At 41.5% G+C, this 24,913-nt stretch overlaps 1 protein-coding gene across 4 annotated transcripts in view; it reads right to left on the bottom strand.

Moving 5' to 3' along the window:
• The window catches only part of NCOR1 (nuclear receptor corepressor 1), a 55,703-nt gene that overhangs the window by 6,108 nt on the left and 24,682 nt on the right, over window positions 1-24,913 (bottom strand). For 3 of the 4 annotated variants that reach the window (XM_084219385.1, XM_084219387.1, XM_084219386.1), the window contains exons 12-41: window positions 24,319-24,497; window positions 23,847-23,901; window positions 23,579-23,680; window positions 19,057-19,187; window positions 18,352-18,569; window positions 16,635-16,697; window positions 16,150-16,289; window positions 15,323-15,449; window positions 14,121-14,676; window positions 13,301-13,430; window positions 12,838-13,033; window positions 12,123-12,293; window positions 11,788-11,948; window positions 11,291-11,411; window positions 11,086-11,187; window positions 10,504-10,601; window positions 9,556-9,724; window positions 8,996-9,136; window positions 7,685-7,768; window positions 6,935-7,191; window positions 6,469-6,829; window positions 5,748-5,972; window positions 4,334-4,543; window positions 3,538-3,687; window positions 2,831-3,004; window positions 2,196-2,361; window positions 1,457-1,953; window positions 884-1,012; window positions 615-775; window positions 229-452 (exon numbers count right to left, since the gene is read on the bottom strand). In XM_084219385.1, coding sequence (XP_084075511.1) covers window positions 229-452; window positions 615-775; window positions 884-1,012; window positions 1,457-1,953; window positions 2,196-2,361; window positions 2,831-3,004; window positions 3,538-3,687; window positions 4,334-4,543; window positions 5,748-5,972; window positions 6,469-6,829; window positions 6,935-7,191; window positions 7,685-7,768; window positions 8,996-9,136; window positions 9,556-9,724; window positions 10,504-10,601; window positions 11,086-11,187; window positions 11,291-11,411; window positions 11,788-11,948; window positions 12,123-12,293; window positions 12,838-13,033; window positions 13,301-13,430; window positions 14,121-14,676; window positions 15,323-15,449; window positions 16,150-16,289; window positions 16,635-16,697; window positions 18,352-18,569; window positions 19,057-19,187; window positions 23,579-23,680; window positions 23,847-23,901; window positions 24,319-24,497 — 5,498 coding nt within the window. The remainder of the gene's footprint in view (window positions 1-228; window positions 453-614; window positions 776-883; window positions 1,013-1,456; window positions 1,954-2,195; window positions 2,362-2,830; window positions 3,005-3,537; window positions 3,688-4,333; window positions 4,544-5,747; window positions 5,973-6,468; window positions 6,830-6,934; window positions 7,192-7,684; window positions 7,769-8,995; window positions 9,137-9,555; window positions 9,725-10,503; window positions 10,602-11,085; window positions 11,188-11,290; window positions 11,412-11,787; window positions 11,949-12,122; window positions 12,294-12,837; window positions 13,034-13,300; window positions 13,431-14,120; window positions 14,677-15,322; window positions 15,450-16,149; window positions 16,290-16,634; window positions 16,698-18,351; window positions 18,570-19,056; window positions 19,188-23,578; window positions 23,681-23,846; window positions 23,902-24,318; window positions 24,498-24,913) is intronic. The other variant, XM_084219388.1, reaches the window with a different exon arrangement.

The raw sequence follows: 24,913 nt of genomic DNA, 5'->3' as shown, positions 1-24,913 counted from the left end.
TCAGCTGTCTAAAGACTGGAAATTAGGAGAAGTTGCAAAGGGAAAACAGTTATAAGTTATGTTATGGAGCCAAGCAATTGGTGAAAGAGTAGGAGACAGACTTTGCCTAAAAATAAGACTGAAAGGTGCCTTTACTTCCAATCTCCACCAAGATTACTGCACTATTTTATATCAACATCATATCTGGGCATCAATTAAACTGGCAGTTAGACTGAATCCCTGCATTACCTTCCCCTGGCCTTGTCAGAGAGGTTCTCAGGGGACACTCTGGCCCCTGGCCGCTGGTGGTGCACGGGCTGTGGCTGCGCCTCGGGGCTGTAGCGGCTCGAGGTCTTTGCCCGGCCAGAAACAGGCGTTGGAGCAGGGGTGGAATTCTGGAATGTAGTGGTGGGAGGCTGCAAAGAGGCCTGAGAAGCTGCTTGGTTTCTAGCAAAGTCTTGTGTGATAATTTGCTGGATGTCACCAAAAGAAATAGAAAAGAGATCTTGGTCAGACATTGGCCACAGTGTAGGTATTCATGAACTAGATGAGCCTGATGGCAACAAATGAGGGTATAAATTCAGATACAATATTTTTTAATACTCCCAAATAAAAGCCACAATAATAAAACCTACACAGATGTGATCAGCAAGGGTGATGAGCCGATGGGTCTTGGGCACGTGTGCCATCCCCTCTGCCTGGGAAGAGGGAGGTGGAGGCTGCTGGGGTGAGGGGGGCTCCTGTTGTGTCCTGTAGCGGTGAATGGGGCCCTCGTACAGCCTGTTGGGGTCAGCTGCTTGAAACAGAAAAGGTCACTCTGTTAAGCTTCAAGGCCTGAAACTTCTGTGCTTACAAATCTAAAAAAGGTGACTGTGAGAATATTTCCACATGCAGATGAACTTACTCTCTGCCTGGCTTGGTTTGGGTGTCTCTTGTTGATAGGGCTGCAGCTTCTCTTGAGCAGGTACAGGTGAATTTGCAGGGCTGATCACCTCAATGGCATCTCCAGGAGCTTCATACCGGTGTGAGGACACTGATTATCAAGCAAAGGTGGTAGAATAAGATGTAAATATGACAGAGAATTTTTGTTGCCTATACTTAGCAACACCAGTGCTTCCAGTAAAATGGCACCAGTGAATGAAAGTCAAAACACTGTTGCCTTCTCACGATAACCATGGTGATACAAATACTTCCATGAAAATGTAGTGTTGTCACATAAACCAAGTAATTTTCAGTTTCCTGACTTCTGAAAAGGTTACTCTTATGATCCTGCATTCATGCTGTAGCATGGAATCTGAATAAAGCAAACAACTCTGATTTTGCAAGAGTAACTATATGGAAAAACTGTATTTGTTTATCAAGTGTTTCTGCTTTGCAGAGCTGAATATTTTATCATTAAACATCTGAATCATTTCACATCATTTCCCTAAAGGCTAAGACAGACAGCAAAGAAGTAGAGAGTTACTAAGATACGTACAACTACTGGAAGAATCTGAACTTTGAGAGCCCCTATCTCGAGCATCCTTGTCTGAAGCAATCTGGCGAGTGATGATCACATCTATGAAGTTAGCAGCAGTAATTGTGGTCTTTCCTCGAGTTCTCAGCTCTTCCTCGTACCTGGATTTAGGAGGAGGTCCTTTCTCTTTACCAGCCTCTGAATAGACTACTGATGAAGTCTGTCCCTGGGACTTGCCACCAGAGTAATTGGCAGATGTATAGGGGCACTGCACAGGCCTCTTTTCTACCTCCAGGCTCTTCTGCTCCATCTGCTGCTGGTCAGTCACCACAGCTGACCTGCGGCCCATGTTCTCTTCTATCCTGGTTCCTTCGTGCTTATTCTCCTTTGCTTTGGCAACTTCCATCTGAGGAGCAGAGGCTGCAGCATCCACGAGTGCTGCCAGGGCATCAGCAGCAGTGTTGTAACGGGAAGCTGGCAAGCCTTGAGTGATAGAGGGAGCTCCAGGGGTGAGCTGCCTGTGGGCAAACATTGAATAGCCTCAATTACATCACATGGAAAGAACTAGAGCCATGAACACAATAAAGCAAAGCTTTCCTGACACTAATTTATACCCAAAAATGCACTGATGAAAATGCTCTGATATATCCAATAATCCACTATATTTCTTATAGTGAAATATCCTTAACCCTAAAAGCACTTTTTAATAAGCTGAAATATTAGAACAGATATCTGTGCCGCGTTAACTTCTAAAACATACATGATACGTAGCTGAGCAGCAGGATCCAAAGGTGTGATTACACTTGTCCCATTGGTTCCTTGGAATATACTTGGCCTTTGCTGCAGAATGTTTTCCTGGCTTCTGACAGAGGGGGATGGGGACCGGACGTATCCGTGACTGCCGGGTCTGCCAGGCTGCTCTGCACCTGCAGAACAGAGCGGAGGGGAACAAACCAAAATAAATGATTACTCTTACACCAGTGTTAACACTGTAAATCAGTGTTTCCACATCCCTTCCCAGTTGTCTCCACCACTCTGGATACTCTTGTAACAATGCAGGTCTCCGTATCAATGCTGACTCCTCATCCCCTCCCAGCTCTCTCCACCACTCTGGATGTGATGGTACGTATTAATGATTTAAACTTGTTCACAATGCTCTAAATGACATGCAAGCTGTGCCAGTGACAACGAGGATTCACTCCTCTTTAGGTGCTGCATGGCTTTGAGAGAAAGTTCCAGAAGTTGCAATTATGACCAGAACTGCTGGGCAACAGGAACCTGCCTGAAGTGCAGAGTAAAAGCAAACTGGAAATGGTGTTTGCTAACAGTGACTGCATAAAATGAACAGTTACAGTGTACAAGACAAGTGATCCAAGTGTGTCCATGTGCCCTCACCTGGTCGGAGATAGAGTTCAGCAGGGACTGAGGTGATTCTCTCCCTCTCTCGTTCTCGCTCTCTTTCCCGCTCTCGTTCTCGTTCCCTCTCCCTTTCCCGTTCCTTCTCCCTTTCCCTTTCCCGTTCCCTTTCAGCATTTGCAGCTGCAGAAGCTGCCAGGTGTGTGGGGTGTCCTGGAAGGTCCACAAGGTAAAATGAAGGAGAAAAGAATTTACTTAAGTGAAGCATGGCAATGTAAACGCTTGCCTATATATTTTGCCATACACTTGCAGCAAAATTTCCCAAATACATTTTAATTCCACTCAAGACTATTCACTTATCTAGGAGGACAAAAGCTTAACATACAGTGACAGTGGAAGGCTCAAAAGCCTTTTACTAAAGTGGTTGCTATACAGTTAGAAACTACGCAGCTTCTAGACCTCAATTCTACCCTTCAACACATGTAAAGTGGGGTAAGTGAATTACAATCAAATTACTATAAATAAAGACCTGACAGAATGAGGCAAATTCAGAATTTGACAGTGCTTCTAATGTAACTACACAGGAGATCATCAAAACCCCTGTGCTATCCAATTGGGAGGTGCATGCAAAAAGCATCCCCTGAGAAAACATCAAAAGATGGCATTAATGAAAGCTGAATAAAGATGGTCAATTCTCTCAGCATGTCAGACAATTAAAGCCATCACCAAGCCATGAGAGCTCTTACCTGGTGACAGAGAAGCAGGGTTGTAAGGCCTGGGAGGGAAGGTAAGCTGGGTGCCAGGGATGTATGTGATTCTCTCCATGGGCGGGGTGCTGGTTCCTCCAGGATGAGGCACTAAGATAGTGGGGGCCATATTGTTCAGGTCAATGATTCCTGTCAGGAGATGACACATGTGAGAATGGCCACTCCAGGACACGGTCTACACAATCAGCAATGAATGTTTGGTGGAGAAAATACAAGAATAAGGCAAGTGTAGAGCTATATTCCAGCTGGTTATACTCTCTTAAATCTGGCAATCAGCAATTTAGGAACATACAAAGTCAGAATTTGCATTTGTAGCACTCCCTTTAATTGCCCTTTGGGGAAATGCACTTCACTTCTATTCAAAAATCCCATCTTTTAGCAATTTTAGGTATTACGCAAAAAATAAAACAATCAGCACTGTTATCACAAACATTATACTTCTGGCTGTTGCTTTTATATTCTTTTTGAAGAAGTAATCATTTTGATATCATTCTCTTTTCTGAAGTTGATGGTGAGCTAATATGATTCTGATCATCAATTTAAACAAGTAGAAAACAATCTGGCTCTTAAACACTAGTAACTCTCAGAGACTCCTCCTTAAAAATATTGATTATAGAGGTGGTTTTCCTTTCCACAAAAGGCAGTTTCCAAACGAGCTGTCAGACATCCACAATCCCTACAGTATGAACACATTTACACACGCAGCCTTGTATCAGTGCATCCAAACCACAGCTGGCACAGCCAAAGAGGATTACAGAAAGAGAAGCAGGCCCACCTCGTGCTCCTGCATAAGGGAGTGCCAGAGTTTGCTCCCTGGGGGACAATCCCCTGGTGACATCGGGCCGGAGGTTGACTTGCATCTGCTGGGAGGTGATGTAGTCGTTGAGGATGGTCTGGCGCGTGTTCTCCATGGCGTACAGCTGGTACTGGCTGGGGTACCCCGGCGTGGGGGACAGCTGCCTTTGGAACAGGTAAGCAGCAGCAGCTGAGGGTGACAGGAGGGAAAAGGAGGCATTTAGGAAGCAGGATGATTCTGGTTTAAATAAAATGTTCAGGTGTTGTCGTGGACATATTTTATGAAAAATTCTTTTATTAGGATCTTTTCTCCTGAGAAGCTGAGAGGCCTCAGAAATGAAATGTAAACAATAATTATTTGCTGCTGTGGAATGCAACAGGTGCATCTGTGATTGGTCTCGTGTGTTTTTTTTTAATTAATGGCCAATCAAACACCAGCAGTCTCAGACTCTCTGGTCAGTCACAAGATTTTATTATCATTCCTTTCCTTTCCTTGCTAGCCTTCTGATGGAATCCTTTCTTTTAGTATAGCTTTAATATATCATTTTCTTTTAATATAATTTATATAATAAAATAATAAATCACTCTTCTGAGACATTGAGTCAAAATTCTCATCTTTCCTCATCCTGGGACCCCTGCAAACATCACCACAAAGTGTTTGCAAAGCTTCAATGAGAGGTCCTGTCAAGTCTCTCTAGTTGGTGGCAAATGAGTGAAAATAGCATTTTAACACTGGTGTTATATTGAATTTCTGCACTGCATGCACACTGAAAGTGCTAAACAATCCAGACTAGGAGAGATGACTTTAATACAACTGTAAATCCTGAAATTCTGAAAATGTAAAAGGCTGAAATACCTAAAGAACTTAGAAAATACCTCACAGAAGCATTTATCCCACAGTAAACTGAGGGATAGGTTAAAAGGAAGTCACTGTATTTAATATCACCTGATAATCCTTCAGTGAAAATAATCAGTCTTGAACAGAGGTCTTATATAGAATATATGTCTATATATAATTATATAGAGTTACACTTTCATTCTCTAGCCTCTTCCACATCCTTCTTTGCAAAGCTTTCCTGAGGGCTTTTAATACATTCCATGAATACTTTTCTATAAATACTATGAACTTTTCAACAAAACAGAAGCAAATTTCAGGCAGCTCTGAAGGCAAGTTACAGCATTATACAATACTAATTTACTCATTATCTCAGTTCGATCTAAACTGATATCAAATAATAGCAATAAATACATATAACCCTATAACTTTACTTATAACCTTATAACCTTATAAATGATATATGGCCACTGGTAACTGCCTTATAAAGGTACCCTTTCTGTGCATCAAAGCTCACAGTATTTCTAAAACTGAAAAAAGCCAACACAAATGTATTTACCAGGATCCAGAGCCCTGTGAAATGGCATAGCAGGATCTAAATGGGGAGGGAGGTGACCCCTGTAGACTTCAGGAGTTGCTCCTCTGTGGTGAGGGTCAAAAGGACTGTGAGCCACTACAGGATCAACCCCTGGGACTGGGGATTTTGCTGGCACACTCTCCCTCTGTGTTGGAGTGAGTGTGTTCTTCCTTTCATGATTTGCTGACTTCCCAGAAGATACTCCAGCTAAAAGCAATGAAAAACCCAAGTTAATAAAATGCCTATTTCTCTATTGAAAATGTAATGTAAAAATACACTGGTTCCCAAGGAACATTTCAATGGCTGCAATACAACAAAGCACAGAATATTTTATATCACAAAACACTTCTGCTGAAAGAATGTACTTTAAGATTATTTACACTTCACTAAAACATCTTCCTCATCTAGACATTTTAAAATCAGGAACAGGTTCTGCCCTTAAAACATTATCCTTGTAGGTATCACTTTCAATGTGATCCATAATCAAATGCAAATTAAGACTGAATTGCATTTCTATTTCCCTCTTCTATTATGGCATATTTTAATTTTCTTATTTCAGTTAACAGCTTACAGCCTTCTAAAATTCATTCTAGCCAACTTCCAAATTGAGACAAGCCACTAGAATAAAATTAAGAAGAATGGAGTACATAAAAAATTCAAAGAATAAACATTTTTTGTCTTACTGTGGACAGGAATGACATACCCTCACTAACTCTATTCATCATAGGTGAACTCCTGGACATTGGACTCTGATAGTTCACAGGTGTCCTCCGAGCATTTGTATCATCATAAATCCCAGGGCTCAGCTGTGATTTGGGAGTTTCATGAAGGGTTGACCTGAGAACAGAGGGACCAGAGCTGACTACGGACGTGTGACGGGACCGCACGGCATCCCCGGTCTTCACATCTTCGTATTTTCCTCGCTCCACCACCTTCACGTTTTCTGGCACCATTTCCAGCTGAGGCATTCCCCGGGGCAGCTTGCTTGGTCCAGTGATTAAAGATTTTACATTGTGTTTGATGGCAGACTGGCCAGAGTTGCTTTCATATTTTATGGGTGTGCCCTGAAAAGGAGGAAAAGTTCGGGTTAAGGTCATGTTGTGGAAAAAACTCGCACAGCCTGAGCTGATTGACTCCTGTGTGAGTGTAACAGTGCCTTCTGTATTTACCTGAGATATGGAGCCTTCTATGATTGGCCTGGTTGTCTGCACCATTTCAGGAGTCTTGCGACTCTCTTGGCTTAAGAGGTCCTGCCTGGGGATCTCGTGGATGGAGCGACCCATCTCCTTTATGGTGGTGACCCCATCGTAGGGTTTGCCCTTGGTGATGGCTCCTTCAAACGTCCTGATGGGAGGTGACTCTCTCTTGATCTGCTTGGGGTACTTCAAACCTTCTTCAAAACTTTCAGCTGTTGCTCTTGGTGTGCCTTTTATAGAAAGAAAGGGTCACATGACTGGTATTAATAGCTGCTAAGTCTCTTTTTTCATAAGTAGAGTAACTAATTACATGTAACAGTGACATTTTGGTTTGTTGTAGTTTGTGGTAAGGTACTCGAAGTCAAAAAAAATCATCACAAAAATAACAATGAAAAATATATTACAGAAAATCTCCCATGTTATTTCAGGTGCTGAAACAAAAGAAATAAATACATCTGCAGAGTTGTTAGTGTTCAATAAAGTGCTAATTAACAAATATTCATATTAAAAAGTCTATTTTCCAATAAGAAATAAAATCTATATTTACAGACTAGCTTTGAGCACAGCATATAAAAAAGCTGCTGATTTATGCTCTGAAAACTTTGCATAAAAAAAGCTCCACCTTTAACACAGCTCTCACAGTTAATATGAACTTTAAGGTTGAGAAATCCAGATTTTTGAGGCTTAATTAATGCTCCCCTTTCTTAGCCTGCAATACCTCACCTTGCATTATAGAGCCAGACAAGACTGTTCTCTCCTTTAGTTCAGCGTGTGGGCTACCCCGAGGCAGCGCTCGGCAGATTAAACCTAAAATTAAAATGAAAGTAATTTAGGGAAGAAGTGCTAAAAAAAATCCAACCTCCAAACCAGCAAACCTCCTCCTTCTCACACATGAGAGATGCTATCTGTACCCTGGCAGTGCCCAGAGGGCCAAGCCTCAGTATGCCAGGCATTGCAGCAACATGTTATAAACACCTCCTGCCCTAAAAAAATAATCTTTCAGTTCAAGTATTTGTGCTATTGCATAGTTGCAAGTTTTAACATATTTAGAAAACAGGAGGTGCTTTTTATAATTAAACTTAACCTTTGTTTAAAAAGCAGTCACTGCTTTTCTCACACTCCACTTTCCTTGCCTAGAAAGAAAGGTGTTTGTGGTGGGAAGTGGAACCAAGAAAAAAAAATCCAAAATATGTCTCAGCATGCTCCAAATGATCAAAGTTCATACTGAATCATTGGGGAAGAGATGAATTTACTGTGCCTACAGTAAGAATCTAAACAAAGTGCTCAAAACACTCACAATTTTTCACAGTTTGAAGACAGAAAATATGTCGCTGATGAGACAAAGCACGGAAGTACCAGAGCAGCAACTTAGAGGCAACACTGAATTTCTGTGTGCAGCCTACAAACCTCACATTCACCTTGTTCCATCTGTGGACATGTCCACAAAATAGTATCCAAGGGCTACCCAAAAATGGGACAAAATGCTTTTAAGGAGCCAGGCTCCATGGTTGAGGCAGGAAACATTTCCTTGCATTTGTATTTTTACAAAACAGACAGAGAAGTTATATCATGACCTGCCTTGGCCTCTGCAGGCTTTGTTTGATTCCAGCTTATTAAAAACACCACAGCACTAGGGATGCCCTGAAGCAGGATCCTGCAGTTCAAAGAGGTTTTTTGCAGGAATGCATAAGGTCAGGGCAGTGTGATACCAATATTTAACTAAAGGGTGTGGCAGAGGCTGTGCTGGTGTGACCCAGTGTTTGAGCTCCACAGGACACTGGGACTCTGAAGAGCCAGGGACATCTGTCAGATGTGCTGAGAACAGAAGTGCCACCTGCAGTAGCAGCAGCTGTAGTAAAACAGAAAACTGGGATCTACTCCCAGTCCTGTTTCCAAGTGCAGTGTTATTGCATGGATTTGGTCATTAGTGTGATTTAAATATAACTTCTCTGTTAGTCTGCACCCTAAAAAAACTCTAAATGCTCTTACATCAATGAATAAAAGATAAGACACCTTGGAAGCAGCTGTTTTTACCTTCCAGTGGTGCAGACCCTGGAGACTCCCTCAGTGACATTCCCTGCTTTATATTTCCTTCCATTGTATCATAGGTTCTCTTTAAACCAATTTCATGAGCAGTTCTGGGGCTCCTTGTTCCTTCACGGACATTTTTAATAGCTGGCAAAATGTACAAGAGTGTGGTCAGGAAATGTGCACAACAAAAAAGGACACATGAGTATGACATTAATCAGGCCACAGGTCATTAATATTTAAACAACACAACTTCAATATAATATTGTAACATTAAATATCAATTTTAAAAAGATACTTTACAGTTTGTCCAAAAGTTACTTGTTAAGTTACTAATTTATCAATATTTCAACTGAAGTTTAAAGTTACATGATACATTTATTTTTATTTTAATACAGGTCATTTCAAACCTGGTTATTTACCCTTTCTCAATACAATTCAATAAATAGCAAAGGAATAGCTGAACTATATTTTTAACATGCATCTCCTTGGAAGCAGAAACACTTCAGCTATGGGTTATCAAAGCAGAACCAGACTTTCATCAGGCAGAACACACAAATACTCACCATCATAAGACAGAATATGCCCACTTTTGCCTTCATAAATGACATGGCCCTTGGCTGAGGCCTCCTCCCTGCACTTCTCCGGGCTGCTGTCCTCGGTGGCCAGGCGGGTGATGGTTCCCTTCAGCAGCGCGTCGGCGGCGATGCCGGGCTGGGCCAGAGCCGGGGTACCCTGTGAGCAAAGCCAGCACAGCAATCAACTCACAGCCCCTGAGTCTTTAGGGAACAGGCAGGAGTGAAGGCAAAATACAACACCACCAAAAGAACTTTTCAGGGCTATAAAACCAAATCAAGTATGGCTTAAACTTCTGCCTCTACTATAGACACTTAACCTAAATAGGAGTGAGATTATTTCTGCTACCTTGTTAAACAATATTACCAGTGTATTTCACAACCTGGAACATTTAACCTATAAATACCATTTGGGGGGAAGATAACATATACCACATGGTGCCATTAGGTTTTATTTCTGTCCAAAGCAATGAAACCTCCCCTTCCCATCTCAAAGCAGAATTAAGGCAATTGTTCTATGTACAAAGGGATGTCAAACCAACCAAAACAACGACATTTAAAATGGTAGGACAAAAGGCCTGAATTTCCCTTCTTGGATTTAAATAGAATCTGCACAAGACTGGTTACACTTGGTTTGAATATTTGAATTCAGGTGTGATGCAATTTTCAGGAAAGTTGCCCTCAGTTATGTTTACCAAAGGCTCTGGTATTACTTAAAAGGCTTGAAAACTCATATATATGAAGATGAAATCATGGTAATGCTGACTTCAGCAAGAGTGAGGTTTGAACATCTGATTGGATTGGAAGTTCTTTTCCCAAGGCAGTTCCTACACTGTGATAATAATTCACTTTTTCAGACATGCAAATACATTCACAATGATAGTCTGAAGATGAAGATCTGTTTTGCTACAGCCTTCCCAGCAGTGGAAGATAAAATACCTGAGTTATGGAGCCTCTCAAAGAAGGAATGGTCTCAACTGAAACTTTATTAGTTGGAGTTCCTCGTGTTATACTCCCCTCCTGTATCGTTGTGGTACCTGATTTGAAATAAAGACATCCTGATAAACGAGAGAATAAATAAAATCCACTCCATTTGAAATAATTAAAAATTCTATTGAGAACTGTTAGTATACATTAAAATACAGGGGAAATTTCAATTTAACAGCTGGCATATGAGGCAGTTAGGCTACTTCCTCTTTTAACATAACCTTTTACAGACTATAAGTATTTTACAGCATTAACTCACAGCAGTTAATGTATTTTGTTTTGATGGATTTGCTGTAGTGAGCAGCTTTATTTTGAAATTGGCATGGCTCATAACAAATATTTTTAAGTGAGCCATGCAGACAGGAGGAGCCAGCTACAAATACACATGCCTTGGAAAACAGGGAAGAAATTAACCCTGTAATCTTATGATACTTATATAATCATAGAATACTTTAAAATAACACTTCAGCAGTTAATTCTCTTGGTTTTCTCAGGCTCTGACAAGAGTTTTTTAATCTGTGTGACTTTCCTTACCTCGCACCACACTTTCGTGTTGTGCCCTGACCAGGAGTCCCTCAGGTTGGGAATTCTGGCTTCTGGGTGAGAATTCTTCTTGTTTGATATAGGGCAGAGAAGCTATTGAGGAGAAGAAAGAGAAAAAGGTTGAGTTTTTTTAATTTCCTCTAATTATGGATCATTAAATAGTCTGTATAAAACATGTCAGCTTTTCTTTCCTTACCAGATTTGGCTGACTCTTGCTGCCTTGGCAGCCCAAGGGATATAGAACCCACTGATGGCTTTGCAGTTTCTTGGGCATAGGAAGCTTGACTGTGGGATGTTAAATAAGTGCCAGGTGTTCCCTGAAACAACAAATAGATGTTAATTCTTGTTTCTGGAATGAGGACTCACATCTCCCTTTGAAGGAGAATGCTGAAACTACTGTGATCCCAATTGGAAATGCTACAGTGCCCCACTGCCATGTCCCAAAGCACAGAGCAGCAGAAGTGGAGTGTCACTGGTAGTTTGGAGATGCAGGTCACCTAAACTGCATGTCCATGCCCTTAATGTGAGTAAATGTTCAATTTCTAAAGCTCATTTGCACTTTTAGAATGATATGTATAGGTAGGTCTTAAGGGTTAATGCTGTGACTCCATAACTGAGTACAAAAAGTTGAAGATTGGAGAAAGGGCAAAAAAAATTGACATAAGACAGATTTTCAAATAATAACTCTCTTACTTGTGAGATCGAGCCTCCCATGATGAAGGAAGGTTTTTCTGATGGCACACTGGTTTTGGAGGATGGAATGAGAGGTGGTGGTGGTCTGGTGGGTCTGGTTGTGGGCAGGCGAACTCCTTCAGGAATATTGGTTATCACCTGGTGAGGGGCCGGCTGGAGAACTTGAGGGGGAAAATTGTACATTAAACACTGCAGTGTGAACAGAAATAGCACAGTACAGCCTCACTGGGCTAGAAAAACAGTGAGCACCTATTCACATGCACACACAGAAAATGATCTTTCTTCTATTAACTCCCAAAGTGCTTAGAGAATAATTTGATGCTCCAAATCTTTACCTGGAGGGACACTGTAGCGAGCCGCATTCATCTCAGGCTGGGGAGAGGCTTTATTGACTTCTCTTGGAGATAACCTGTAGGGTGATGCTGACCTTGTGACTGGATTTTGCACTTGTGCTTCCTGTTCTATTCTCTTGACCTCAGCATAAGGCATATAGGCCACTGGTTTTCCTGGGAGGGTTGAAGTAATCAGAAAGAGAAGAACCCTGAGTTAGAAACTGGAGTCAAAAGGTCCAATTCACAGCACAATTTTAAAGAAGGGACTACTCCAATGCCAGACACACCCATCAGGTACAAGCAGTGCAATTAGAAAGAAGTGTTAACGTGTTCCACCAAGCTTTTGTGCCCTATTTCAGTGCTCAGTGTCCATGTATGAGCACAGTTAAGATGAATGTTTTACTGCATGGAGTACACACTCCTATCTTCACCTTAAGCTTCTGGAAGGCTTCCCCTAGAATGGAATCATCTGCTCTTCTCGCCCATGCTCCATCCTTCTCTGTAGGAACAACTCATTTTTGGGTTTGACCCAAGTGGAACCAGTTTTCTGCCTTTATATAAAGGGGCTACAAGGCAGCTCTTCAACAGTAAGTGCAGCAGAGGGGTCAGGTCCCTTCCATCAAGTTCATTATCAGTTCCTTATCACACTAAACTGTCCCTCTCCAATGAGGCAGCAGTGTAACACACAGGCACAAAGCACAGCTGAGGCAACACCAACCTTCCCACTCCACACTGGGGCTCTTGGAGGTGCCACAGGGGCTCACAGCACTCCGATATTCCATGTCCAGCTGCTCCTGGCGCTGCCGCTGCTCCTCCAGCAGGGCTGACTCGTGCATGGCCTTGATGTGCCTCTGGTACAGGGCATAACCACTGACTGGTGTGCCCACGGGGACAGAGCAGGGGCTGCAGGAAACCTGGGGACAGCAAGGGGACAATGCCAGGGACACCCTCACAGGCACTTCCTGGAGGAGCTGTGGAGCTCAGCTACCCCCTGCAGTCTGGGTGTTTCAAAAGCTTCACACCTGGTTTTAAGCTACTTGGTTGTACTTCACCTACTTTCCCCCTGAAAAATACAGTAATAAAGCAAACCATATTTTTTTTCACTTGTTTAACAATTTTTTTCCCGACTAGATATAAGGGTAACAAACACTCCTTCAAACAGCACTGAAAACTGCCCATACCATAGGTGGGATGACAGCAGCTCGGTGGTGAAGCTGTTGCAGGTCCATCTGCCCTTGCTTTATTGTGGATGATACCAGGATTGACCCAGTGGGATTTAACAGCGAGGGCTTTGACTCTCTGCTGAAGATACTGGAAAAAGAGATAGAAGGGAAAAATATCATCAAAAGGAGCAAGATCATACATCTTAAAAAATTAACAGCCACAACTCTTAAATTCAAAAAACCAACACAATTATCAAGCTGGACAAAGAGCTGAAAAGTCAGAACCATGTTGTGTTTTGTCCCACAGCACATATGGTAGAAAAGGCAACAGATGCTGCTATACTTTCATAATACACAGAAATACCAAAATATGAGCTCAGAGTCTCCCACATGAGAAATTTATGTGTGCAGTGCTTACATCAATGCAACCTTCTTTGTAGAGAGTGATTAGGAAGGATAGGAAGGACTACATGTATTTAGTCCACAGAAAATTACCAGTAGTCTGCACAAAATTATTTCACATGGAGGGCTAAGACATTAGTGGAAAGATGATGTTTGAAGAGGCAAGGGAGTGCACAAACACCATCACCTGCACTCTTCCAAAGCCCACATGCACTCCATGACACTGGATACTTCTGACATTTAAACATCTATCCCTGGCACTGTGTGTATATTAAACCACTGAGAGGGCGGGGGGGCAGTGGCTCCAGTGCCATGCTGGGATGACACAGGAACTGCACCAACAGAACACTGAAATCCCTTCAAATACCCTCAGTGGTGTCAGCCACTCCCAAAAGAGAAACAGCTCCAGAGACTGTCCATTCAGAGCCCTACTCACCCCTGTCTGTCAGGTTCTCCATCAACTTCCTCATCAGCACTGCAGGTGGCACTGGAGTCATTATCTGAATGGGATTCTGGTCTGGCTGCAGTAACTTGCTGGGACAGGCTGTAGTCCATTTCCTCTGGTTCTGACTTTTCCTTGGGTTTCTCCACCTCTCTCTCTTTGGTATCACTCTCTATTTTCACTTGAATATTCTCTGGTAGCCTCATTTCAGTCTCTACAGGTTCTACTTTGGTATGAACTGGAAGAGTAATCACAGGCTTAGCTTCAGCTGAATGGCTTCTACTGTCCACCTCCATAGGCTCCTCAGCCTCAGTGTTTATTTCTTCCTTGACCTGTGGCTCAGGGTTCTGAGTTTCAGCTGTTGTTACACTTTGGGCTGGTAAGGAGGGAGATGTGCTGGTTGCAGGTTTAATGGCAGATTCCTGCTCTGCTGGGGCCTCAGTGGTTACTTTTGGAGCAGCAGGCTCAGATGGAGTTTCTTCAGTTGGTTTGGCAGGTTCTGCTGGGGTTGGAGATGGAGCACTTTCTGTATCAGAACTATTTTCAGCACCTGAGGAAAAAATGTTTTGCCATGAAGGTTCAATCAATAAAATCTGATAAATTGGCTGCAATAAGGATCCATCAATTTTAACCAATCCATCTGCAACAACAATTTTGACTTATTACAGAAATGGACAATTGGCTGAATTACAGAAACACTGCAACTAAAAAATACCAACTACTCAAACCCCAACACTTAGTCATCTTCTCTCATTCATTATGAATTCTATTGCCTTTTGCTCCACAAAAAACCAGCCAAGACTGACTGATGTTGAGTGTCTATAAATAAGCAGTTGCAACCAACAAATATATATTAAAAAAACCACATACAAAAAAAACCAACCACTTGAATTTGCTTGTCTGAAGCTTTACTGAGACTATCAACTACCAAAGGTTATATTTATTTTAACTTGTTTCAGCATTCCAGATGACAGCATAATCAAAGCATCTCAAAATACTAAGCAGCAAGCATCTTTAGGCTGCTAAATTCTAAAAGTGCTGCATCCCCTTGAGTGAGTTCAAATTGCTGAAACTCAACTGAAAGAGCATTTGAACAACAGCACCATGAAGTGGAACACAGCTTTCTGAGCATATGATCAGCACAAACCATAGGCTCCTTTCTGTGCACACACCATTTTCCTTCCCAGAAAAGTTACCTTCACTGTCTTCTGGGTTCTCTTCTTCATTAGATGCTTCAATGTCTTCATCCTCCTGAGCTGACACAGTGGAAGCCACGCTCTCACACTGGGACACATCTCGCTCCTCTCGCGGCCTTCGCGAAGACTGAGGAAGACACAGCATGGACAATGTACTGAAAATTCACAATTACTGCCTTTTACCACGTTCCTATTTACCAATCTGAGGTTGAAATGAAGGACAGAGAATCTCTGTTTAGCACAGTCATTCACAAAGGGACACTTTTCCAACTTCAGGCTAACTTTTGCTGCTCCTGACCAAAACCAAGGTTGAGAACCAACCACAGCCTCACAGCACGTTTGGGGGACAACAGAACAATTGCAGCAAACAGACCCTGATGTTCTTCACCTCAGTCAGAGAAGGCCAGAGGATTCCAACACACAGCATTCTACTTTCAGTGCCCCCAAACCTCCAGTTCCTGGACTTTTACCACCTCTCCTGCTCCGTTTGGTAAGGTCAGTGCCTGCTGTGTTTCAAGGAGCTGTTGTACACCTACAGCTGCTCATGCATTGGTGAGGAACATGGCTTTCAGAGCACTGAAGAATTCTTCAGGCTCAAGTGTTTTACCTAGTACAAAACCTTCTCTTGCATTTTAAAGCAAGAAGTGGTTACTGTCACAGGTCAGTGAGCACCAGACACCCTTGCTAGGAGATTTATGTCACAACATAAAAACAAGTAGGAAAGGAAATCAATGGAGATTGCAAAATAGCCTTAGTGAAGTGTGATGCGTGGCTTCAGAAAGATCCAAGTTTTTTCCTGCAAAATATTCAATGTCCACAGCACTCACCTTCTGTTTGTGCTGTTGGAGGAGACTGTCCAGGTTGTGTCTCCTTTTGTAGTTGAAGTAGAAGTTCTTACACTGAGCTTCACTTTTTGTCCCAACCATTTTGGCAATCGCTGCCCAGTTTCGCCCATGTTCCACTAGACCTGATCAGACATAAAAGGACCAATATTTACCATGATCAATAACTCAGCTATCCAAACCTCAATAAATGGAACAACAATGCCTACAGGAAGGTAAGATAGAGAAACACTGCTATCCAAACAGTTCTAAGTAACCCACAGGAAAAGAGTCAACATAAGTCTCAAAAGATGATTTTGGCTGTTAAAGCTGCTTGCTCTTCCTCTTTTTACAAAAAAACCATCAGCAATTTTCAAATCAGCATCGTGTTGGCAAAAGTCACAGTAAATATATTCAGTGATTCAGTAAATCCTTGAAATTTTGTAAATGCAAGTATCCAGAAGGAAGTCCAAGTTTACAAGGTTTATTACCTTTCTTAGCTACTTCCATTTCTTCTTCTGTCCAGCGGGATGTCTCCACAGGCTCTGTAGAAGCTGAAAGAGAAACAAAGACACTGAGCAGAGAAAAGACCAGGATTCATTATCATGGCACCAATTATGCATCCCATAGTCCAGAAATCTATTTACATTATGGCTTGCTCAGGCCACTGGGGAAAGCTCTCTTGTCAGAGGGAAGCAGTCAATCTCCATTAAACCAAGTCAGAGATACAGAAGGAACCACCAAAAGCTCAGCAGAGAAAACTGTTCAAAACTATTCTGCCTACAAAACTGGGATTAATTCTCTGTCAAGGAAGATTTGTAAGTAACTTAGATGCATTTATCACTAAAATTTTATTTAAAATGTCAGTAATTACCATCAGCTAGTAAAAGCAGCAATCCAACATGCTCTAAGCTAGTTCAGTGGTGTCTCAGTGCTGGAAGGGTTATTTATTGGTTAGTGAGTGTCAAGAATCTGCTATCTGCTGTTCCTGTATTAACTGAGTCTCCAACTGGATAAATGGACAAAAGCAAAGAAAACAAAAAACCCCAGTAAGTAAAAGTATGCAGGAAACTAAGTATGATTCAACACAAAGTGCTTTTCATTCATTCCTCTGGATTTTGTACTATCCTATTTAAATTTCTGAACAGCACTGAGCTGCACCAGCCTCCATTTCCTTTCTATAAAATCTGCCATTACACACAGCACGTAACAAAGACCTTGCAACAGCTTCCATTAACAAACCACAAAAGGAGGACACTAAAGTATCTGATCCACTGAAAAACTATTCTGGATTCTTCAAAAAACCCCGCAAAAATGGTGTAGAAATAAAACAAAAGCAAAACCCGCTATTGTTTCAGACTTATAAACCCCCACTGTATCAACAGAGCAGAATGCTTCTCACAACCTCTGTTGTTTACGGTTACACAAGACCTGATGTGCCCACTTACTCTGTTCTTTATAGGCAGAACATCTGAGGAACAGAAGAGTAGTTACAAGCTCTAGAATAGCAGCAGCCTGTAACTACCCAGCTACTCACGCACACCCAGACACACTACTCACACCCTTGCACACTCTTGCACACTACTCACACTCACACCCTTGCACACTCTTGCACACCCTTGCACACTCAGTCACGCCCACGCACACACACTCACTCCGGTATTTCTGCATCAGCACAAAGTAGGTCAGCCTTTTCCAAAATATATTCCGAGTCTGCGTCGTCTTTTTTAACCATACCAGCCAAGCAAGTAACATTTCATTTTAAAAAAGCTTCTTGCCATCTAATGCAGAAACAACAACTTGCCAAGATCTATTTCAGCTTATGAAACTCCCTGAAGTACTCAAATATCAGGCCAGTTATTTAACAGCATCCTCCGTGAGCTGCAGCCTGTTAGTGAATCTGTGTCACGGGCACCTGGATCTCTGCAGCCCCATCACGGACCTGCCCAGGGAGACAGGGTGTTACCACACAAGGGCTGAACTGCCTTTTCTACCCTCACCTCATTCTAACAGTCAGCTGACTGCACATTTACTACTCATAAAGTTACACTTGTGAAGTTTAGCAGTTCCACACACTCACAAAATTATAAGCAGGGTTAAGAATAAATCTGGAATATTAAACAGGAAAACAGAAGTGCACTGCATGCCCTGTGTCAGTGAGGAGCCATGACCAGCTGGGTCCCTGGGAGTGCTGTAAATGCTACTCACAAGGTTCTGGTGGGGGTGGCAGAGGTGGTGGTGGCTCTTCAGTGGCTGCAGCTGCAGCAGCATTTGCTTGTGCAGCTTCATTTGTCATTGATCTGGTGATTCTGCCCTTACGCCGACCTTGGCTGTTGGCGGTTTTTCGGCCCCGAGGAGCTGCCTGCTCCCTTTCCTCTGTTTCCTCTGGTGCAACTTCAGTTTTGTCCTTTTCTTTGGTATTCTCTCTGGGAATAGGTAAAATATAATTCTGTCACGTTCAGAGTGCCATTGTGAGGAGATATTCCTGAATATCAACAGACAAAAACCCTCCAAACCTCAGAAACAAAACTCCACGAACTCAAAAGATGCCTTAGTGAAAGAGAATTCACTTATTGCCCACAACTTCCAGGTGCCAGACAATAACACAGATTTTGTCAACTTCAAAGAAAATACGAACACTCCATGAGTGATAGAACATATGAGAAAAGCCCAAACCAGTAAGATATGGAAATCATTACATGTGTAAAATAATAATCCCATTACTTTTTCCATTGATCTGATTAGCTCAACAAGACAGAGAAATTTGTATGTCCAAAAAAAAATTGTTTCATACACAAAAGGAATACTTTTCAGTTCAGATTTCACTGGCAGGCAAATGCAAATCCTGTTCTGATCTTTGCCAAAACCTGCAATCTAGGATGAATTCATGCATTTCAGCACATACACACTTACTTAGATTCCTCCTTCTCATCCTTCTCCTCCTCATCTTTCTTTTCCTCCTCTTTTTTTTCTGATTTGTCTGATTTTTCCTCTTCTACCTTTTCTTCTACCTTTTCTTCTTGAGAAGGACGAGCAATTTGTTGCTGAAATGAAATAGCATTTAGATGATAACTTGATCACACAAAGGTGCAGCATTTTGTCCTCAGAGCAGCACAAGAACTGATGCTGCCTTACTTCCCACCTGATAATATTTTAATTTACAGGCACTGCACAGTGGTCAGCATAGAACAGAATAATTCTGCTTTGTATCATATAAATTCCCTGGAAATACAGGAGGTTTCTGCAGCATGAGCATGGAGGTGGTTGTGTACAATCACACACTGGCTGCTGTGTGTCCCACTAAAAATGAACAGCTACATTTTAAAAGTGCTTAGGGAGGTTTGACCCATGTAGTGAGGGTGTTGCTCCTCTCAAATTTTATTTTTAACTTTGTGTATTTTATAGTGAAATACGATCTTACAACTGGGGAGCAGAAGGTCTTGTAGCATGAAAGTTATCAGCAGCTCCAAGAGGCTTTCTCAGAACTGTCACTAGTATTTAAGAATTACAATTGTTAAAAAAATATTGGGTTGGGAATGTTAGACTTATATTTCCAGTGAGTTTACAGAAAGAATTATTAAAAGAACCAACAAAAACTCTTTTCTCTCCGGAGATGACAATTTTACAAGCACTGTGCTTGTCTCAAACAGATACCCAGAGTACATTTGGCAATTCATGGAAACACAAGGACAGAGAACGACAAGACAAGGACAGAGAATTACAAGATTGCTGTTCTAGCACTTCATGAACTCAGTCTACTAAAAAATTCCTCAAAATAGGCTTTTCTTTTTCACAGAGAAAGCAACCTCCCTATGAGTGCAGCAGCAGGTGTCACTGTTTCATTAACTGAACTGAGGCTGGAAATAGTCACAAACTGACTTGGTTTTGACATTTTAACAATGTGAACTGGAGCAAAAAGCCTAACTACGAACCACTATCATCTTGCTGCAAATTATTAGCAATTAAGGTGCTGGTTATTGATTATGCAAATACTTCCTTAAGCAAGATGTCAGAGATGTGCTAAGATAAATTATTTCCACCTTGCTAGATAGATTGACCTGGAAACAAGGAGTTAAAACTGCGTTAAAAAAAATCAGAGAAAATTATTTTACATCTGATTTATTTACAAAACAGTTGTTGACAATCCTGTTCTTAATAGGCCAACTTAACATCACTCGGTTCTCTTCTCATCTCTTGGTTGTTAACCTGTAACTTTACTTTAGTTTCATAATCAATGCATAAACACAAACCTTGAAGGAGTCGAAGCCTCGGTCAGCGACGTTCCTGCACATTCATCTGCTGATTGAAACTTTTACTGTCCACACAAGGGGATGGGCTTGAGCTCAGGGCACGGCTCAAAAGGGCAAAACCCACCCAAGCAGCAACATCACAGAGCTCCTTAGCAGAGGCTGCCTGACCCAGCAACGTGTTTATTCCAGGAAATGGTGTCATTCTGCCACTTAAGCTGCCTGCAGCAGTGCTGCCCCTCTCACACAGCACCTCCTAATCTCCCCAGAGTCACCAGAGGTGATCCCCGTCACACACAGGCAGTGAATTTCTGTCTGCTCACATCACTGGCCTCCCACCTGCTGCCAGCCACACACCCTGCAGGGACACAGCCAGCACTGAGCACTGCTTGGCCACCACATTCATTTAAAACTTCACTTAAAGAAGCCTTCTTACAATGAGTTATTTAAGGAATTCTCTGTAATCATAGAATCACAGGATGGTTTGGGTTTGAAGGGACCTTGAAGATCATCCAATTCCAAACCCCCTGCCAGGGGCAGGGACATCTCCCACCAGACTAAGTTGCTCCATGCCTGTCCTGAACACTTCCAGAGACAGGCAAGTTAAAGCACCACACAGCCATGGCTTTCTCTCAATTCTATGTTACAGACTTGCTCTACATTTGACAAGCTTTGGTTTAAGACATTTGTTCTTTTGCCTCTGTGACACACTGGAACAGTTCAGGCAGCATTTTATAAAAAGCCCTTTCTAGACCTATTTGAGGACAAACACACGTCAGAATTTTACTAGTCTTGCACCTCTTCAGATCCTTGGTCCAGCACTCAGTCTCTCTCATGTGGAAGCCCCCACACTGAAACCTGAGCCAAGTTGTGCTCACTGCATTCTCTGAAGGACTTCAACGTCCTTACCATGATTAATATCTCCTCCACTGCAATATTCCACTTGCTTGCCTTCTAATTTACAAAAATATATGAACTCTTAAGAGTTTAAGCTGAAGCACCTGTTATTGGCCTAAGCCCATCCTGGAGCACCTCATAAATCTTACATGACTTGTGTTTGCCAATCAGCAAGAAAGTTTCAAGTTGCTACTGAGAGATATGAAAAATATCAGCTTCAAACAAAGCTGGGGCACAGGAGGGGGAAGGGGTGAGCTGCTTTCTGCAACTGTAAGATAAAAGTTCTGGCAAGGCAGGCAGTTCAACCCTCTCAAGTTCTTTTTTACTAGCTGTTATAGATGTTGCTATAATAAAATTATAAATACAAATATTATTTTTTGCACCATGTAGTTCTTTTCTATTAACATGCTAACTGCAATACTTCTGAATTTAAACTTCCAGAAGTAGTAAAATTTCCCTTTTAGAGCACTGAGAATATTTCCTAGAGTTGGCAAGTCAGCTCAACCCTCTCCAGAGCTAAAAACCTGGCACTTTCTTGCATCCTTCACAGAGCACACATTAAGCTTGGCCAGCAGTTGCCCAAAGTTTAGGGATCTGCTGTAGCACTTAGAGTGGATCAACAACCAGCAATTACAGAGTACAACTCTGCTACAATTCCAAGAGCAAGTAATCTGAGCTGAACAAACCTTCAGTGCTCCAACTGATGTATTCAGTTACTCACATATAAATCAGCACTCACAGGAGCAGTCACAAAGTCAGGCAGAGCCCCTTGAGCTGAGTTCACCAAGCAAATCCATAAAGCTGGAACTAAGATCTTTCTGTTCTATATACATTATCCAAGGTAAGAAAGCATTTATGGATAGAAAAGCCCATGCAAATTTTGAATTCTAACAGTACCATTATTCTGAAGTTTAACAATGTGGAAAAGACATTTAAACATACAGTAATGACTTTCTAAATATCTCAAAATCTCCAGTTCCACTGCACTAGGCTGAGCCAGTTGTCTCCTCACCCCTCAGAACAGCACTCAGCAAAGGCACCCCTCAACATGTGACACTTTCCATGGCCACACCAGCCTCATCTTACAATGGCACAAGGAGCTGAGCCACTCCAAATGGCAGCACTACCTCTGCTAAGTGTCCACACTGACTGTCCACATTTATTTCCATCTTTTCATTTGCCACACACCCAGACTTTAACTGCAATCCTTCCCCAGCCACTACTCCAACAGCAATAACCCTTCCTACTAAAAAGGATTATCAGAATTAGAAATTCTTACAGAAATCCTGGCAAAATTGAAGTTATTTCCAGTGATTTCTCCCATCAGAGCAGAAGCTCTGTGAAATCCTGTGCACAATGACAATGACCTTATCCTAAGCAATCCATCACTTGTGGGGTACAGACAAGGTGCTCTGCCATGACAGGACTCCTCTGGCAGAACACCAGCCCATAATTCCAAAGGTTTAAGTACAACAGCACCACAGAAGCACAACCCCAAGGCTGTTTCTAGGATCCACTCCTCAGTTGAAGCTGTTTGCAACAATTTAATATTAAAAATATACTTTTACTGGGATTCCTAGAGAATGTTCAGTCTTTGTGTATGTCAGTGCAATATTTACTGCACTTACTGCTTGCAGAGCAGAGTTGTGCAGTGCCAGAGTTTCAGGGTTATTTTCTGTCCCAATACCCACATTAACCCTGCTAGCCCATCACATGTATTTATAAGCTTTTGATACATAAAATGCTGCTCTTTTTCTCCCTGAAGACTTCCAAAGGAACACTTCCTGAATCAGCAGGATTTTTTATTCACATGCATTAAATTGGTCTCTTTCTTCTGGCTCTGGAGTTCTACTTTGACTTTGAGCCTAACCACCAAATAAAGATCACTATTAATTTCTGCTTTTTGACAAACACTGACATTATGAACTGATTATATATTTTCCACTGCAAGTCACATGCTAAACCTAATTTCTCTTGGCTCCAACATAGGATTTAGTGATGGATTCAACCTCAATATCTGTGGCAGAGTCCTCAAAGAAAATGAATTGTCATATTAAAACAAGTAAGAAATGTGCAAAGAAAGAAGATATTTCAGAGATTTAGAACCAAACAAATCAACAACACCCTTGAGGTCAGGATCACTTAAATTTTAAAAGGGCAACAATACAATAAAGGAAAAATAATTATTTCCCCCCCATGCTTACAATATGGTGCCATCTCAGAAAATGAAACAGTTGTAAATATGAAGCAATAAAATAACAATACCCAAGTGATGAATAAATTCAATGTACCTGGTTTCTTCCTCTGCGTTTGCCATAATTCCTTCGTACAAGGGCTTTATAATTTTCATTTTTCTTGGTCAAATAATAATATAATACACAGTCAGGAACATTCTAAAGTGAAAAAAGCAGGAGAAAGTAGTTTAATCCTAATGAAAAGATTTGAGTTTTTAATTTCTCCAAACATTTAAAACTATTTATCCCCCTGACTAAAGTAAAAAAGCTTCTGGAAAGTTAGGGATGCCACCCTAAGTTATGTTTATATTAAAAAATGTCTTACCTTTCGTTCCAAGTAGGAAGCAATTAGACCAAAGTTCTTGGGATGTTGGACAAACCTTTAACAAATCAGAAATTATTTCAGTTTAACAACATAATCCATGATCAAACAAGCAAAGCAATCTTGCAAATAATCTGTTCCATCAGCAAGCCCTTCATTTAAACAAGTGAAATTAACCTAAAAAGCCCAGTTTTCAAATTGTGCAAATTTAGAATTGAACACTTAAAATGAAATTCCTTATCTACAGTTCTCATTTTAATCTTAGCACAGACTTAAGGACTAAGTGCATGTGAGCACACACAGATGAAAAATAAGTCTAAAACTTTTGCAATATTCATGACAGCCAATTAAGAACATTTTCAAACAGTATTGCCAAAGGCTTCAGCATTCCTGATTTAGCTTTATGGGCTTGGGCATTTAACTGTTATTCTGTAATTTCAATGCAATAAAAAGAAAAGATAAGAAAGGCCATTACTTTTCCTTAAAAATCTCCTTCTCATGGTCTGTCCAGACATTCATGAACTGCCTGTCTTTATAAACTTTCATGGGATCCTCCATCAGGCCGTTCATGTTGATGAACTTCACCCTTCTCTGCTCTGCATCGAACATCATGGGGGGGATGACAGAGAGCTGGCGCATTTGCTTCTCATTATTCTGCAGAACAAAAGACAAAGTAAAGAACACCCAAAATGCTGCTACTGATGTTTACAGTTCTTGAATTACACAGCTCTTAAAGCTCCACATTCACAGGCAGCTTGGAAGTTCTTTTTGTACACAGCTCTTGCAGAAGTTGTCACTATTGCAATGAACGCTTATGGGCAGCTAAAGGAAATAGTGTCACAACTGGTGAAACACCAAAATGATGGAGGGTTTGAGAAGAGGAAGAGTTTTCACATGTTTGCTACAGCTGTAAAAAACTAGGTTGCAGCAAGCCTGCAATGAACAGCCACATGAGAAAAATCTAGGGCAGATACAATTAGAAAGCAAAACCCTCAAAAGAAAAGTGTTTGTAAGATCTGCTTCAAGCCACACTTCACACAGATTCTCTTAAAGAGAGAAGAGCTTTCTCT

This window comes from Fringilla coelebs (genome assembly GCF_963513975.1).
Source record: "Fringilla coelebs genome assembly, chromosome: 20".
Taxonomy (NCBI): domain Eukaryota; kingdom Metazoa; phylum Chordata; class Aves; order Passeriformes; family Fringillidae; genus Fringilla; species Fringilla coelebs.
The sequence above is the reverse complement of the archived record's forward strand: the minus strand, read 5'-3'. Positions and strand labels throughout refer to the sequence as shown.